The 15,993-nt window shown below is 53.1% G+C and overlaps 1 protein-coding gene across 2 annotated transcripts in view; it reads left to right on the forward strand.

Annotated features, from left to right (window-relative positions):
• Window positions 1–106: 106 nt before the first annotated feature.
• Window positions 107–15,993, forward strand: part of TMCC2 (transmembrane and coiled-coil domain family 2) — a 40,273-nt gene continuing 24,386 nt past the window's right edge. Inside the window, exons 1-2 of one of the 2 annotated variants that reach the window (XM_049634479.1) lie at window positions 107–748; window positions 12,492–13,034. In XM_049634479.1, the coding sequence (XP_049490436.1) occupies window positions 542–748; window positions 12,492–13,034 (750 nt within the window). In that variant the 5' untranslated portion in view covers window positions 107–541. Of the gene's footprint in view, window positions 749–11,306; window positions 11,550–12,491; window positions 13,035–15,993 lie in introns of those variants that run through there. The other variant, XM_049634480.1, reaches the window with a different exon arrangement.

Here is a 15,993-nt window from a genome sequence, read left to right on the forward strand (position 1 = left end):
AGCGGGCGGGGAGGGGGCCGGGCGCGCTGCGGGCTCCGCGGCGGGCCCGTGCGGGGCGGGGGCCGGCGGCAGGGCCGGGGGCCGCAGCCCGAGCCGAGGGCGGCAGCCAAAGACCTGCCCCGCCGGCTGCCCGGTGCCCTGCCTCGCCCAGCAGCCCGGCCCGCCGGGAGGGATGCGCGGTGCCGCCCGGCTCCCCTCCGCCCAGCCGGCGCCCGGGAGCAGAAAGTTTGGGGGGCCGGGGGCTGCCTTCCTCCTCCCGCTCCAATGACTGCCCAAGGACTCCTGCTGCCCAGCCTCGACTGTGACCTGCCTCCGCTCCCCAGGTCGTAATGAACTATTCCAGGCTGTAACCAAGGCTCCCTGTCTTCGCCCCTCCCTCATCCTGATTTATCTTTCAGTTCAAGAAATTGTGACCCGCCGACCCCTCCCTCGTTACTAATTCAGGCCCCGGGCCTCGTTTTCTGAGTGCAAGAAGGGGTGCGGTCTCCCCCAAGACGGCGCGTTTGGAAGGACAGATTCCCCTTGCCGACCCACATACACCATGAAGAGGTGCAAATCGGACGAGCTGCAGCAACAGCAGGGCGAGGAGGATGGAGCTGGGCTGGAAGATGCCGCTTGCCACCTGCCGGGCGCGGACCTCCGGCCTGGGGAGGCCACGGGTGCTAACTCTGCAGGCGGGCCAACTTCAGATGCGGGCGCTGCCGCGGCGCCGAACCCGGGGCCCCGAAGCAAGCCTCCTGATTTAAAGGTGAGCGCAGACCTTCCCCTGGCAAGCTCAGCCGGCGACTTAGCTCCCCCGCCCCACGCTGAAGTGCTTTCACAGGAGGAAAGTGATGGGGAAGCCAGGCAAAGGTCAGAGAGGATGTTCAGCCAGAACCCCCCGGCTGGACGTCAGGTACCATTTGTGCCTCCGTCTTTCAGCCCCATTTCAGGCCTCTGTGTTTGTTCCTCATTATTCAGCAGACGTTCTAGTGACTCACCCACCCGAGATTGTTTGAATAATGTGTGTGAAGTGCTGTTCGCAGACAAAGGGCTGGAGAATTCCAAGATGCTAACTAAAAAGTTGACATCACTTTCCCTCCTGTAAGATGGCAGGGGAAGAAAATTGCAGCGTGGGAGGCCAAGTAGAGGACCATTCGTTTCCTTTGCTGAATTAGTTTCCTCCTTTTGGGACCTTCCTGGATGAAGCTCAGTTTGCCCATCTGTGAAAGGGGAGTGTGGATTTCTTGCCGTTAGGTGGAGCCAGAGGTTAAGCTAGTGCTTGGAGATCCCTGCCTGCCTGCTGAACCAACCCCCAGGGTGGAGAACTGACAGGTGGCCAAGCGGTGCTTGGGCTGGCTCGGGGCACACATGCTGAGCCGGCAGTTAGAACCAGAATCCGAAACAGCCGATCACATGCAGCTGGGAGCCCTTTATTTTCCGGCCTGCGGTTGCCGACACAATTATCGAGCTATGTTGAATATGTCTCTATATTAATTAAAACAGAAGCGGGGATAAATAATGCGCCTTTGCTGGAGCTGCCACAGGGACTGCAGGCTCAGGATTTGCAAGCCGGCTCACCACGGGGCTGAGCGAGATGTCAGCCCAAGGAAGGAACTTAGATGCCTTGGAGATTGATGCCTCCGGAGAGATAGTCTCCAGAGGGAGTGCAAGGTCTGGGCTAGGGGAGCAAAAGGACTCCATTATGTTAAATAAAGCCCGTATCCTATGGCAGCAGCCACTAAGGAGCTTACCAGAATAAGCCAATGACATTCCTCGTTTGGCCTGAGCAGCTCAGAGTCAGGAAGTCAGAGCGCAGGTGAGTGTGCTCTTACCTGGGTGTGTTACCTGTCTGTGTGCCTCGGGGAGGGGTAGAAAGGGAGACAGCTAGCTCCTTGTGTGCACTTAAAAAAAAAAAAATTGTGGCAGTTATGGGAATGTGACCTCTTGCTCTGCAGGTGCCCTGTTCCGATGTTTGGGGCAAGCCTTCTGTCTAAAGATGAGCTCCATTGGGTAGGCTGTGCACAGGAGGTTTGTTCTCTCGTCAGGCCCGAGGCATCCTTGGCGCCTGTCCCAGCTGTCACCTCTGAGCCCACCCTGTGTGGTCAGGAGGCGTGGTTCCTATTTTAAGTGAGATAATGAACAGAAATGGGTGCCCTTAATGTTGATGTGGGAAGGAGGTGAGCCTTCTGCTGCACACTTCAGCCTCATTCTGGGCCCATCCAGAGGAGTCTGGCCAGCAAAACCTGATTCTCTGACCAGATGGGACCCTTGCCCTGAGTTTATGAGAAGCAGCCTTGGAAACTCCCCCACTCTCCAGCGCAGGCCAGCAGTGGGAACTGCCAGCCCCATTCATATCCCCCGCTTGCCTACGTGGGGGAAGGTGGGTGGGCTGGTTGTGGTGTGGGGGCTGCGGTGTCTTTGTCTCTGTCGATAACGCTGCCTTAAGAAAGCTCGTTCATCTCCACCCTCCTCTATCATCTCTCTTCTTTGTCTTTTTTATTTTTATTAGTGTGTGTGTGTGTGTGTGTGTGTGTGTATGTGTGTGTGTGTGAGTGACGCCCTCGTTCTGGTCAGGCAGATGCAGCAACAACTCTACACCTGATATTAACCCCTGAACTTCCCTGAAGCAGAATTGAGATCAGATGTGAGAAAAGGAGCCTCACCGCCCCCTCCCCAAAACATATCACTGAGGTAGATTACAGCCATGTGGACCCAGGCTGGCAGCAAGGAGGAGAAAACATAGCTGCTGCTTGCTCAGTAGGAGGATGGGGAGACGAGCAGAGCCCTTTCCTGTTTATCTCTGTCTGCTTTATCAAAACATGTTTACGAGGTAGGGACTTCAGAACCAGATAAGGACTGGGCCATCGAAATTTGATTTGCTGTGTGCTCTCAGGCAAATCACTCAACTTTTCTGAGCCTTTTTCTCGGAAAAGGGAATAGGAAGACTGAAGTGTCCAAACTTGGTCTCCAATGCTGGAAAAAGTTGTTTACCAATGGTGGCACAGTTTTCCCAATGATGGAAAAATTCCATGACTGGCTCCAACACTGGCTAGAAGCAGACTTGTTTGGATTTGATGGTGATACCAGAAAGGGGCAAGTTTAACTTTTTTTGTAACACCTGTGTCTGGCCTAGAGCGACCAGCGGTTCTGGCTTGCTTTTGTTTTCATTTTAAACTTTGGAGATGGAGACTTTTGGTCCCTTAGTCCCACTTCTGGTTTCTTGTGACAGCTTCAGGCATTGTGATAGATTAAATGCATCGGAAGAAATCATCTTGAGAAAGGGGCAAAAAAAAAAAAAAAAAAGGAGGCTCTTTGTCTGAAGCACCTCCATGGAGGTTGGGGGGGGTGGATTTTAGTCTTTGCCAAATAGATCTGAATGGTGCCCTAACTAGTGGCACCTACAGGTTTCAGGGGCTCCTTTGGCCTCCCTTCAGTGTTGTGCAGCATATGACTCTGTGCTGTAAGTTTCTGCTGCAGGGGCCTGGGACCTGTAATTACGGGGTTGAGGGCCAATGAAAAGAAGGAAAAATAGTGAAACAGCAATCGTAAAGGAGCAATTATGTAATTGTTACTGAAAAATCACCTGCAAATGGACATTGCCCCCCAGGAGGTTCATGGGGGTACTTTGGGGGCCTTCTTAGCTCCTCAGCACACTTGACGTGGCTTCCCTACAACAGGAGCCCAACAATCCAGAGTCCCGTGGCCCCCTCCCTCCACTCGTGGCTTGGATTCCTATTTAAGCACTTCAGTTCATGTCTCGAGTCATTTGTCATCATCATCAAGTCCTTTGCCACTACCAGATTCCCTGCTAGTCGGGAGGACAGGCCAGGATGGCCGGCAACAGAGAGAGTTAGCTGACCAAAAAGTACACTGGAATTCTCCGGGGAGGAAACCCAGCTCCAGTGAGAAAAGGGAGTGGGGAGGAGCTCAGAGGAAACTGCAGAAAGGGACACGGGGCACACATTCCTGTTAAAACTACAGTGGGTGGTAGCTGTTGCTGAGGCCTGGGATGAGTGGCGAAGCATAAGAGTCAGCTGGTTCTGTCCTGGGTTCCAGAAGCCTCAAGGCAAGGAGGAAATCACCAGCCTCACCACCTCTCCCTCCCCTTGTGCAGCCAGAGCAATTGAGCCTTTCCTGAAAGGGAGACTCTGAAAGTGCGGGGCCAGAGGCCTTCCCTTGACGTTCTCTTCCCCTCACAAAAGCCCCTGTGGATAATTTCCCCAGGGATTTCTGGGCACTGTTAATACTTTTCCCAGAAGAAAAAAGGGGGTATGCTGGAATCCCATTATTACAGTCCTGGCTCGAAGTGCTTTTGACTTTAGATTCATTTGGGTTCCAGCTGATGGTCTTCCATTCACCCCATGCACTAGCCTCCCTGCCTGTTCAGAGTAAGATGAGAAAAAGCGATTAGAAGCCACATAGCTGGCCGAAAGTCCCGGCCGAATCCTGTGTGGTTCCCCTTGCGGCCTCCCCACCTTTATTGGCGCTCACAGGTACTTGAGCCTCTCCCAAATGGCCCGGGTTCCTTCAACCCTCCCATAGAGAGTCCACTGGGGAAGGGATCATGGGTCAACAGATACCGAACCCCTTCAGTGGGAAAGGCGCTGTTCTAAAGTGTGAAATAAGACGTGTCTGGAAAAGTGTCTGAAAACGCATACGTATCGTTTACAACAGCAAAACAGACACCCCCTTTACCTACCATCTGAGTCGAGAAAGAGAACGTTGACATTCCCAAGAAGCCCCTGCTTGTTTTTCTGTTCTTTTTTTTTGTTTGACGTTTTGTTTTTTTTGCTTTTTTAAGTAAGCATTACATCCAACGTGGGGCTTGAACTCACGACCCCAAGATCAAGAGTCGTGTACTCTACTGACTAAGCCAGCCAGCAGGCACCCCTTGTTTGTTTCCCCCACCCCCCTTTTTTTTAAGGCCATGGCTCTTGATCAGATTTCTGGGTTTCAGTTTCTCTACTACATCAGTGGAGGAGAAGACAAGTTACTTCACAGGAAGGAACGTGTGTGCTCTGGGATTCTAGTGGCGGGTTCTGACGGTAGAGTATGGCTCTACATGCCTTCTTCTACTTCTGCTTTAGGAGTGATATGTTCAGGCATGAAGATTCCTTCAGTCTCACGCAGGGGCTGAACCCCTGGGATAGATTTCATCAGGGAAGTAGGATTGCAGTAGATGTAAGATCAAGGGAGGGGGAAATTAGGGGAAATTAGTTCTTTGGCAACAGGTAAGCCCCCAGCCAAACGGGATGAAATGCTTGCAGGAAAATCACCCATCAAAGCACACATAAGTGTAAGAGTGCTTTGAGCATCATGCAGTGGAGTCAGAAACATATGGGGTCGATCGGAAGAGGTGGGCTTAGAGCAAGATATTAAAGAAAGGGTAGGGGGCACCTGGGTAGGCTCAGTGGGTTAAGCATCCGACTCTTGATTTCAGCTCAGGTTGTGATCCGAGGGTCGTGGGATCGAGCCACGTGTCGAGCTCCCCACTGAGCGTGGAGCCCGCTTCCGATTCTTTCTCTCCCTCTGCCCCTCTCCCTCGCTTGTGCGTGCTTTCTCTCTCTCTAAAATAAAAATAAAAGATAAAAAAAATAATAAAGAGAGGGTAGAATGTTAATTACCAAAGAAGAGGAAAGGGGTTGGGGCACCTGAGTGGCTCGGTCGGTTAAGCGTCCGACTTTGGCTCAGGTCATGACCTCACAGCCCGTGAGTTCGAGCCCCGCGTCAGGCTCTGTGCTGACCGCTCGGAGCCTGGAGCCTGCTTCCGATTCTGTGTCTCCCTCTCTCTCTGCCCCTCCCCTGCTCATGCTCTGTCTCTCTCTGTCTCAAGACTAAATAAAAACATTAAAAAAAAAAAAAAAAGGAGAGGGGCTTTTTTTGGGGGAAAGTCGGGCCAGTGTCCTTTTTGACTAGAATACAATTGTTCTCCCAGCCCTATAAATAGTCAGGGATAGTGCAGGGGTGTGAAAAATGCTGAGGTTCCCTGGTTTTCACCCCACCTGCACCTAAGGTGCAGAGGGCGGAGGGTCCCGAGGCCCAGGACGGCCCCATCCCCACCCCTCTTTGCCTCCAGTAATATTCAGAGCAGCCCTGTATGTGGGCTCCGGAGGAATTGGTGACCGACGGGAAAGCACGTGGCAAAGGGAGCTCTCCGTTCTCCTGCCACGTATCGGGTTCTAGATAAATTCCCAGCTGCCCTCGTGGCTCTAGTGGGAACTGTCCCGCAGGCTCAGTGTTTGCCGAATGTACTTCTTTTTTTTTGTGGATCTAATTGTCCTTCGTTGCCAGTCATGCTAACAAGACTGTCTCCCTCAACAAGGAATTGAAACATCTCCTAAGACCTGGATTTTAGGTGGAAGTTTTAAGAAAAAGTGTGAGTATTGGGAGCTGGGGGAAAAGCTCAGCTGGCTTCTCAGTGGTAGTTTTGGAGGCCAACTCAAAATTCTTCCCTGTTTTCATCTCTCTTCTAAGAGATGGCCCCTGCCTTAGAAATCCTCAGAGACCAGGAGGGTGCATTCTTAGAACGCGGCCAGGACTGGACAAGGTCCACCGTTATCAGCCAAACACGTAAGCCTCTCTCCATGTTACGAAGTTAGAACGAAGCTGTTGAGGGAGAGCAGGTATGTTTTGTGATTGTGTGAGAAGAATAATAGGTTACTTTTCAAATTGAATGGCTAAAGGCTTCCTTATTCCAGCCACGTTAACTGAGTCATGTCCACCCTGGAAAACAACACTGGCTGTGAGCACCTGAGCCCTGACCCCAACTGTGTGTGAAGACGGTAAACACGTTCAGGCTCCCGGGTCCCTGTTCATCTCCTTCCAGGCCAGTTCAGCCTTGGCCGTTACTGGGATGAGGTACACTGAGATAAGACTTTGAACTGTAGCAGGAGGGATCTGGGTTAGACACAAGCTGCCTGGCTGAGCATTTTATGTCTTTGGAAAAGGTCATTGTCTAAGGATTAAGTCCTCTTTTAAGATGGTTTTGTAGGCTTGGATAGTTTCCACTCCGAAAATAAAGAATTACGCAGCAATTGTCAGGTAAAATCAGGGACGCAAAGATATAGATGATAGAACTCTTGCCCTCCGTTGAGGAGTCTGTCCATAAGCAGGTAAAAAGTTGGATAACTGTTTGAGAAAGCAGTAGAAGCCGTGTCACCAGGCACACGATTAATTGCAAGGTGAGCGGTGCAGATAATGAGCTCTCTGGAATTCAGAGCAGGGCAGTGAGACCTGGTGGGGGATGGCTCAATGGAGGGGGCAGGCAGTGAAGGGTGGGTAGGAGGAGAGGAGGCGGAGAGAGGGCGCACCACACGGGCAACTTTTAAATCTTCCGGGCTGGTATATGTCGAGTCAGTTCTGCCTAAAGACCCAGGGGAGGCGGTCGCCTTCCCAGACTTGCATTGGCACCAGGCAGAATTCTCTAAGCAATGAAGGAGGAATTAAAATAAAATCGAGAATGGGGAAGTCATTTGCCCCTGTGTTGAGATCTGCCTTTTTTTAAGTGTCAGCTGTGATGCTGGGGGAGAAAAAAATGATTCCAAAAATCTTTCATCACTGTGTTTCTCACAGAAACCCCAGACAGGCCTGAACGCTGGCAACTACTCACTTCTCTCCGTCATTATCCTCGTCGGTGCCAGACCTGGGGCAAGGCTCCCTCTCCCAGCCCCAGGCCCCCCACCCAAGGCTTCTTAAGGGCAATTGGAGACTTCCTCAATCCACTTTGTATCCTGAGAGTAGGACTCTGTGGGTTTTCACAGCGATTAGCTCTCTAATGCTGGCCCTGTTTCCATAGAGACCCTATAAATAGAGAAACGTTGGCGACCTAGGCTTGCTAAGGCTCATGGTGACCCAGTCACCCCCCTGCACCCGAGGCTGTGGTGGGGCGGAGGGAGTTCTGAACCCAGGTGGGAGGAAGGGATGTGCATTCAGCTGCCAGGTTGGGATAATTTGCTATCGGTTATCATGACTTGTTAAGATCCAGCTTTTCTGGGAGTTAAGAACACAGGGACCTGTAGGAATCAGAGGCTGCTTTTGGCTATTTTTTAAAAATGTTTATTTATTTTGAGAGGGAGAGAGGGAGCGCGCACGTGGGGCAGGGGAAGGGCAGAGAGGGGCGGGGGGGCAGAGAGAATCCCAAGCAGGCCCCGCACTGTCAACACCGAGCCCAACTCGGGGCTCGAATCCATGAACTGTGAGATCGTGACCTGAGCCGAAAATCAAGAGTCCAGCGCTTAACTGACTGAGCCCCACAGGCGCCCCGCTTTGGGCTGTTTTTAACCAGATGGTGCCAAAGACGCTGTACCCTAAAGCATTTTACTTCTGATCTCATGCAGCTGTGTTTGCAGATTTTGGAGCAAACTTCCCCTTTGGGGGACCCACACCCAGGGAGGAAAACAGATGAAGCCTGTTGAGACACCACAAACTTCTCAGGAAGGATCTTACAAAAAATCATCCAGCTCATGCTTTCTTCCTGAGAGGATGACAGCACCCTAAGGAGAGGGGGTCCTTTCTGCCCTTAAAAATAGTTCCAGGGGGAGGAGACAGCAAGTGTCCTCTCCTCCCCCTCCCCAGGTGTCAGCCCCCGGCCTGGAAGCTCTCCTTTCTGGCTAACTGCTGACCTCCGGGCTGTTCTGGGACAGTTCTCGCTCATTCTACTAGGTCCGGAGAGCTCTGTTTATGCCTCACCCCTGACTCTGAAACATCTCGGCTCTCTCCTCCTAATCCGTGGCTTCGTTTGGCCACCACAATGGTTCCTGGCAGCTGGGGAAAAGCAAAAGTCAATGTGGAAAAGCAAGTGACATTTAGGAGCTGGAACCTGTTAGTCAGAACAGGTGGCGCTTTCTGCTGCGTTGGTGGCCAAGTTCTCTCAAGCTAGTCACCATGGTTTTCCTCATTTCCAAAACTTGTGGCTGGTTATGTGTATGTGCTGAGCTGTGTTTTTTGTTTTTTGTTTTTTTTTTTAAATACTTACCACGTTATGTCAAAACTTCTCAACCACCTCCTCTTGGACGCCTATATGCAGAAGCACCCCAGCTCACGGGTCACCCAGCTCTCTTGTCTTGCACTTTGTTAGTGAGCAACACCCCCGTCTCATTATTCTTTGGCTGCTTTTTTGTTCTTTCCCCTTACGCCTACCATGGACTTTAGCAGACTCCTCGGTACTACGAAAGCAAAGGTCCTGTGGTCAGCCAGTCACCATCCTGGGCTTTCCTTCACCTTCAGAACAGACGGGGAAGAGGGGAAATGAAGGCCCACTGTGGTTAAAGCCCTTACCCAAGTCCTACAATGTGGCATGGGCACATCGGCCATTACGGTTCAGGGGACCCGACTCCCCCTGGCCCAGGCCTTTTTAGGTTTGTTGTAATCCTGCCTCTGATACTGTTCTGGGATGCATGTAAATACCACATCTGCTTTAGTCTTAGAATCAGTGTGTGAGCCAGTGAGGGTAAATTAGACTAGAAGTTGGGGGACTTGCCCATGTAACTTGGATGAACCACTTAACTGTGCTGTGCCTCAGTTTTTTTAATCTGCAAACTGGAGACAATTGATCTATACCTGTCCCGTTCTCCCTCCTAAGGTTAGGATGACAGCATAGATTGGAGAGCACTTTAAAAAATGCTGCATGATTTTAAAATAAATTGACCAAGGATCTTAGGATTCAAGGCAATATAGCAGACAGTGTGGCCGCTGTCCACAGCACCTCTGCCTATTTCCCAGGGCTCAGAGCTCTGGGACCCGGTGAAGTCTTTTGAAGGGAACTCTTTTTACCTGAGCAGATACAGAAGATGGGCCTCTGAGTTGGAGAAGCTGGGTCAGGAGTGGTAGGGAGAGGACAGAGAGACCTGGAATGGGAAGCTGGGAGGACAGTTTGTAATATGTAATGACTGTTTGACAGGAGCAGCTCGGCAAATGCCAGAGCCAGCTGGCCCCATCCATGATGCCTGGAGGGAGGTCTGGTATAGCTTGGGCCTCAGGAGGAAGGAGTGTCCTGGCCGTCCCTGGTCTGGAGGCCACAGGATCTGGCCCCTTCCAAGTTGATGGCAGAGTGCGCTCCCCTGTCCGTCTGCCCTGGACATGTTGGCTCTGCCCGGAGCAGATTCAGGGGGGCCTCCTGGCCCTGCCTCAGGCTGGCCCTGCGGGGACAGTAACTCCCGTGGGAGAGCCTCACACTGTGTAACCTAATGTCTCCGGGGCTGCCCCAGAATTAAATTCTTGAGAAGCAATGGTGGTAGCCTTCATTTCCTCATCTACAAGTGGGGATGTTGCTACTGTTGCTTTTATTAGTGTCCGGGAAAATCAAGTGAGATCATGTAGAAGAAAAAAAAACCCCTTGAAAACTGTAAACCATGAGCCCTTAGTGACTTGTGCCGAGGTAACATATCTGGTCTGTAAAATGGGTGATGGAAGGTTGCCTGGCTGCCTACTTTGAGGATTGTGGGGAGACTCAAATGAGGCCACAACTGAAAGCCCTGAACTTTTACACAAATTTACGATAGCTTAGCTACTGACACCCAGAGGTCAGTGCAGCTGTCTCCACATACAATCCTGAGGTAGAAAAAACCAAGAGCCAGGTCAGCTAATTCACATCTAACATGGGCTTTTTTTTTTCTCTTGGTTTCTGCATGGTCTAAGGTTTTCTGTCTGTGAGTTTATTTCAAGAAGAAAAGAAAACTCAGGGGCACCTGGGTGGCTCAGTTGGTTGAGCGTCTGACTTCGGCTCACGTCACGATCTCACGGATCGTGGGTTCGAGCCCCGCCTTGGGCCCTGTGCTGACGCCGAGGAGCCTGCTTGGGATTCTCTTTCTGCCTCTTTTTCTGCCCCTCCCCCGCTTATGCTCACACTCTCCCAAAATAAATATTTAAAAATAGATAAAAATGAGGCTGGCTCATGAGATTATGGGTTGTTCCTCCCAAGTGAGGACCTGCTGGGGCTCACTGAGCCCCAAATGGCCAGGTTCCGAATTTTCCTTCTTAGGAGTTCCAGAGTGTGGCTTCTCACCTGGTCCCGCACGACCCAGCCCTCCCTTTGGCTCTGAAGCTCTCTGCCTAGGGCTCGGCCTGGCCAAAGAAGCCAGCCCCCTGACAGGCACGCTGTCCGTCCCTGGCCTGAACAGTCCTGCCTGGGGAGCAGCAGAGCTGAGAGGGAAGGCCAGGGCCAGGGCAGCACTGGGCTCAAGGGCCCCTTTGGTCCGTTCCAATCTGAGGGGAAAGACACTGACTTAGATACCTCATTCCAATAGGGATGCTAAAGAAGTGGTCACGTTACTGACTGCACTGTGAGGCATGCCCACAGAAGTAATGTTTATTATTTATTTTTTGTTTACCAGTTCGTTACGAAGGGTATTACAAAGGATACAGATGAATAGCCAGATGGAGAAATATACATGGGACGAGGTCCAGAAGGGTCCCGAGTGCAGGAGCTTCTGTCCCGGTAGAACTGGGGTACACCATCCTCCTGGCATGGATGTATCCACCAACCTGGAAACTCCAGTAAAACTTCTTTTATTGCCAACTACATCAGGAATGAGACTGGCTGCAAATAACAGAAGAGCGTGCTAAGATAGGTACGGTGTTGTAGACAAAGACAGGTTTATTTATCTCATGTGGCCAGAATCCCAAGATGGGCATTCAGAACTGCTTTGGCATCAAGTTCCCAAACCTGTCGCTTGCGGCTCTGCCGTGTGTGTGTGTGTGTGTGTGTGTGTGTGTGTGTGTAGCCCTTCGCCATCATGCCAGTCATCTTGTGGTTGCAAGACAGCAGCTATGTGTCCAGGAATTACCACTACATTCCAGACCTGAAGAAGTAGGAAGGGCCAGGAGCTTTAGCAGGAAAGCAAAAGTGCTGCTAGAAGCTCTCACCTTGCTTTTCATTGGCTAGAGCTGTCACGTGTCACTCCTAGCTGCAAGGGAGTCTGATGAAGTATAAGAATTTTTAGCAAGGGGCGTGAAGGCCAGGCCGTTTGGTTGGTAAGGAAGGGGAACACGTGTTGGGTAAGCACTCAGCAACGTCTTCTACAACAGTACAACCTGATGGTCTGACCCTGATCTTCTCAGAGAGCACCGCAAGGAGGCATCTTTGGAAATGGGTGCCTGGTGGTCTAAAAGAGCCAGCGCAGCTCGAAAGAGGACTGAACTTAGAAGGAGGGACAGACCGGAGGGCAGGGGTGGCGGGAATCGACCCAGAAGGATACAACCCCGTGAGCCTCAGACTAGTCACAAGATCGCATGACCAGTAACCCTGAACCGTGTGTTGATCGCGAATGTCCTATGGAGGGCTGTGGGGGTACATTTCTTGGGGAATAGAGACTGGGTCAGGGTTGCTTGCTGCCTTCCTGCAAGATGCCCTTTTAGGCATGACAGGCCATTCGCAGGGATCTTCCAGGTTCAGACAGCTGTAGTAGCTCTAGTGATCTCCCAAGAGCACACCCCCCCCCCACCTCTGTCCCCAACAACTGGGCATTCCAGAGCTTTCCATTCACGAGGGTTCTTCATCTCTCCCCGTTAAGAAAATCCAGCAGCTCTCAGAGGGCTCCATGTTTGGCCACGGCCTGAAGCACCTGTTCCACAGCCGGCGCCGGTCTCGGGAGAGGGAGCATCAGACGTCTCAGGATTCCCAGCAGCAGCAGCAGCAGCAGCAGCAGCAGGGCATGTCCGACCATGACTCCCCGGACGAGAAGGAGCGCTCCCCGGAGATGCACCGCGTCTCCTACGCCATGTCCCTGCACGACCTGCCCGCGCGGCCCACCGCCTTCAACCGCGTGCTGCAGCAGATCCGCTCCCGGCCCTCGATCAAGCGGGGCGCCAGCCTGCACGGCAGCGGCGGGGGCGGCGGCGGGGGTGGCAGCCGGCGCACCAAGAGCAGCTCCCTGGAGCCCCAGCGCGGCAGCCCCCACCTGCTGCGCAAGGCCCCCCAGGACAGCAGCCTGGCCGCCATCCTGCACCAGCACCAGTGCCGCCCCCGCTCCTCCTCCACCACCGACACCGCCCTGCTGCTGGCTGACGGCGGCAACGTGTACCTCCTGGCCGAGGAGGCCGAGGGCGGCGATAAGGTGAGGTGGGGCACGAGGGGGCGTGGCCTCGGTGTGGCTGGGAGGCACTCGGGCGCGAGAGCCATCCGCCGAGGGGCCTCTGGACCTGCGGGGGGCTGAGCTGGGGGCCCTGCCGGGTGGGTACCCACACCCTACTGCCCACAGAACTGTCCGCGGGGTTGGACCAAACCCAAGGCAAGAGATGATCCCCAAAGGGTTCGTTTCTCTTTGTCTCAGGGGTTTTCAAAAATGAGGTTTTGCTCAGGCCGATGTTAATTCCGGCTTGTTTACCTTAAACAGGCCATCAAGGAGCAGTACCGGCAGTTGGTTCAGAGCCCAGGCTGGCGCCAGCCCTGGCTCTGCACTTAGTAAGCTGCGTCAGTCACTTAACGTCTGTGTGCCTCAGTTTCCCCAGCTGAAAGTGAGGATAATAACAGTAGAGTTGCTCTAGGTTCGAATGGGTTCACGTATGTATGAATGTCTGGGATGGAGCCTGGCACAGTATCGTTTTTATTATTATTACCAACCAAAGAAGGTGGGAGAGGAAGCCATGAGGGGTAAGGAGAGGGTAAGGGTAAGGAGAAAAGCTAGTTTGGCACTTCCTGAAGTTCTGTCCTCACTCCTTTGTTCATATGGCAAGTGCTCACTGAACGCTTGCTAATGCCATAAGAATGAACAAGCCGAGGTGCTGTGTTCACGAGCTTACTGAATGGGGGGGGGGGCAGACGGGCAACGGACAGAATAAGGTGGTAAGGCTGTGATAGAGGCTGTGAGGCCTTTGGGAGCAGGGGGAGGGAATTGGAGTTGGTAAAGACCTTCTGGAGGAAGCCATTGACTTGAGCCTTGAAGGAGTACAGGTTAGCCCAGGAAAGAACTAGGGGAAGAGGGGGGAGAGGGAGTAGCATGTACAGAAGTCCGCGAGCTGGCGCAGGGGTCCTCCTGGCCTTCGCTGTGGTCACAGCATCCAGCTGTGTTGGGGACCGATGGGTAGGCAGAGGCCAGACTACACAGGTAGTGTGAAGGTGTCCATGGGTGTTAGGCAGGAAGCTGGAAGGAAGTGGTCCCTCTGGATCTCAGTGTAGACAATAGACCGGGAAGGGGGTTAGGAGTGGAGTCAAGGAAACCGGTTTTGGAGCTGCTTCAGGAGTCTGGGCCGCAGCAGTGAGGATAGAAAGGAGGAGACAAATCCGGAAGACATTTGGAAGTTGGAATCAGCACTGCCAGGTGAGAAAGTGGATAGGAAGACAAAAGGAAAGAGGAGAGGATGATTCCAGGGTTTCTGGCTTACCAACCTCGCGGATGGGGCATCTTCTAGTTGAGGAAACACGGAAGTAGGAGCAGGTTGTGGAAGGAGAGTGATGAGTTCACTTTTGGACGCGTTGAGTTGCAGGTGCCTTTGGGAGCCGTCCGACTAAAGAGCTCCAGCGGGCGGTCGGGTTCATGGGCGAGAGGTCTGGACTCGGGCTGGCACTCTGGAAGTCAGCACTGAGCTTGAAATCATGGGTATAGAAGAGACCCCTGAAGGGCACGTGTCGAGTGAGCGCGAAGCCGAGGACAGATGTGACATAAAAGGGACAGAACAGCCAGACACAGAGGAGTCACCATGGAGAGAGAGAATCCTGAAGCAGGAGGAGGGAGTAGTCAAAAGAGTGAAACGGGGCAGGAGTGACAGGTCCTATCTGGGTATGGAAGTGTGTGCAGGCAGCACACGCAGAGGGGGTCATTGGTAACCAGCAAGAAACCCGTTTCAGTGGATTGCAGAGCTGGTGGAAGTGGGGGCAGCCATGTGTTGCCCGTGCGGGGAGACAGGACAGCAGATAGTGGGTTGAGGCACTTTGGGTTTTATTGGGGTTTTAAAGATGGGTGGGGAGAGTTGTGGGTCACCTAGGGCCTCATGGGCCAGGAAAGGGGCTTCTGACTTTTTTCCCCAAGTGAGATGGGAGGTCATTAGAAGGTTTTTGTGCAGATGAGTGATACCTTTTCAGAAGACCACGCTGGCTGCTGTGTGAACAGGCTACGAGCCGGGGTGTAAACACGGAGTCCAGCCGGGAAGCTGTCGAAATACTCCAGGCACGGGGCGGTGGTGGCTTGCAGCTGGGTGGGAGTGGTAAGGGTGGGGAGAAGTGGCTGGATTCTGGATTTGCTTCGGAGATCGGGCCACGTCCACCTCTGACGGTTGTGGAGCGTGAAAGCAGGCAAAGACGGCACACGGCTTTTTGGCCTGGCAGCTGGAAAGACGAAATCGTCATTCACGGAGTTGGGAAAAAAGGCAAATGGAACAGATATCTGGCAGGGGCCGTGGCCGGGGGGGGGGGGGGGGTGCGGGTGGGCAGAAAGCGGAGCTGGGTTTTGGACCTGTTATGTTTGAGACGGCTATTAACATCCACATGGAAATGCCAAGTAGGCAGTCAGATGTATGAGTCTGGAGTCCTGGGGAGAGATCCAGGCTGGAGGCATACAGTTGGGAGTTGTCGGCGTGAAGATAGGATTCAGATGGATGGCACCGGACCATTTGCAAGCCCTAGTTTCAACTGTGGAGAGTGCGTTCCCAGAGTGAGATCTGCATGTGTTGGCTGAAAGGGCTTGTGAAATGGAGACCCCAGAGGGGCCGGCAGAATGAAGCAGCTTACCAGGCCACAGTGAACAGGTGCTCTGCGTGCAGCTGCAGCCGGACCCACCTCTCAGCGCTGAGTCAGTGAAGACACTTGAAAAACAAAAATAGAACCGTCCTGCCAGGCCAGGGTCCCCAGTACCACAGCTCCTTTATGAAGAGGAGCATGTGAACCTTGGGTTCTCTGGCTGCCTGAGCAGACGGAGCGGGTGGGTGGCTGGCCCCGTGAGAAGCTGGTGAAGGGTTGTTGATGTTTGCTGACCTCGAATGCAGGGGGCTGGGGGGCGCCGGGGTGGGCGTGTCAGCCGGGAAGCTTCTCCCCAGGCTTTTGCACGTGGCTCGTGCGGACACCGGCCCCGAGACAGCCGG

Source organism: Panthera uncia, chromosome F1, assembly GCF_023721935.1.
Source record: "Panthera uncia isolate 11264 chromosome F1, Puncia_PCG_1.0, whole genome shotgun sequence".
Taxonomy (NCBI): Eukaryota; Metazoa; Chordata; class Mammalia; order Carnivora; family Felidae; genus Panthera; species Panthera uncia.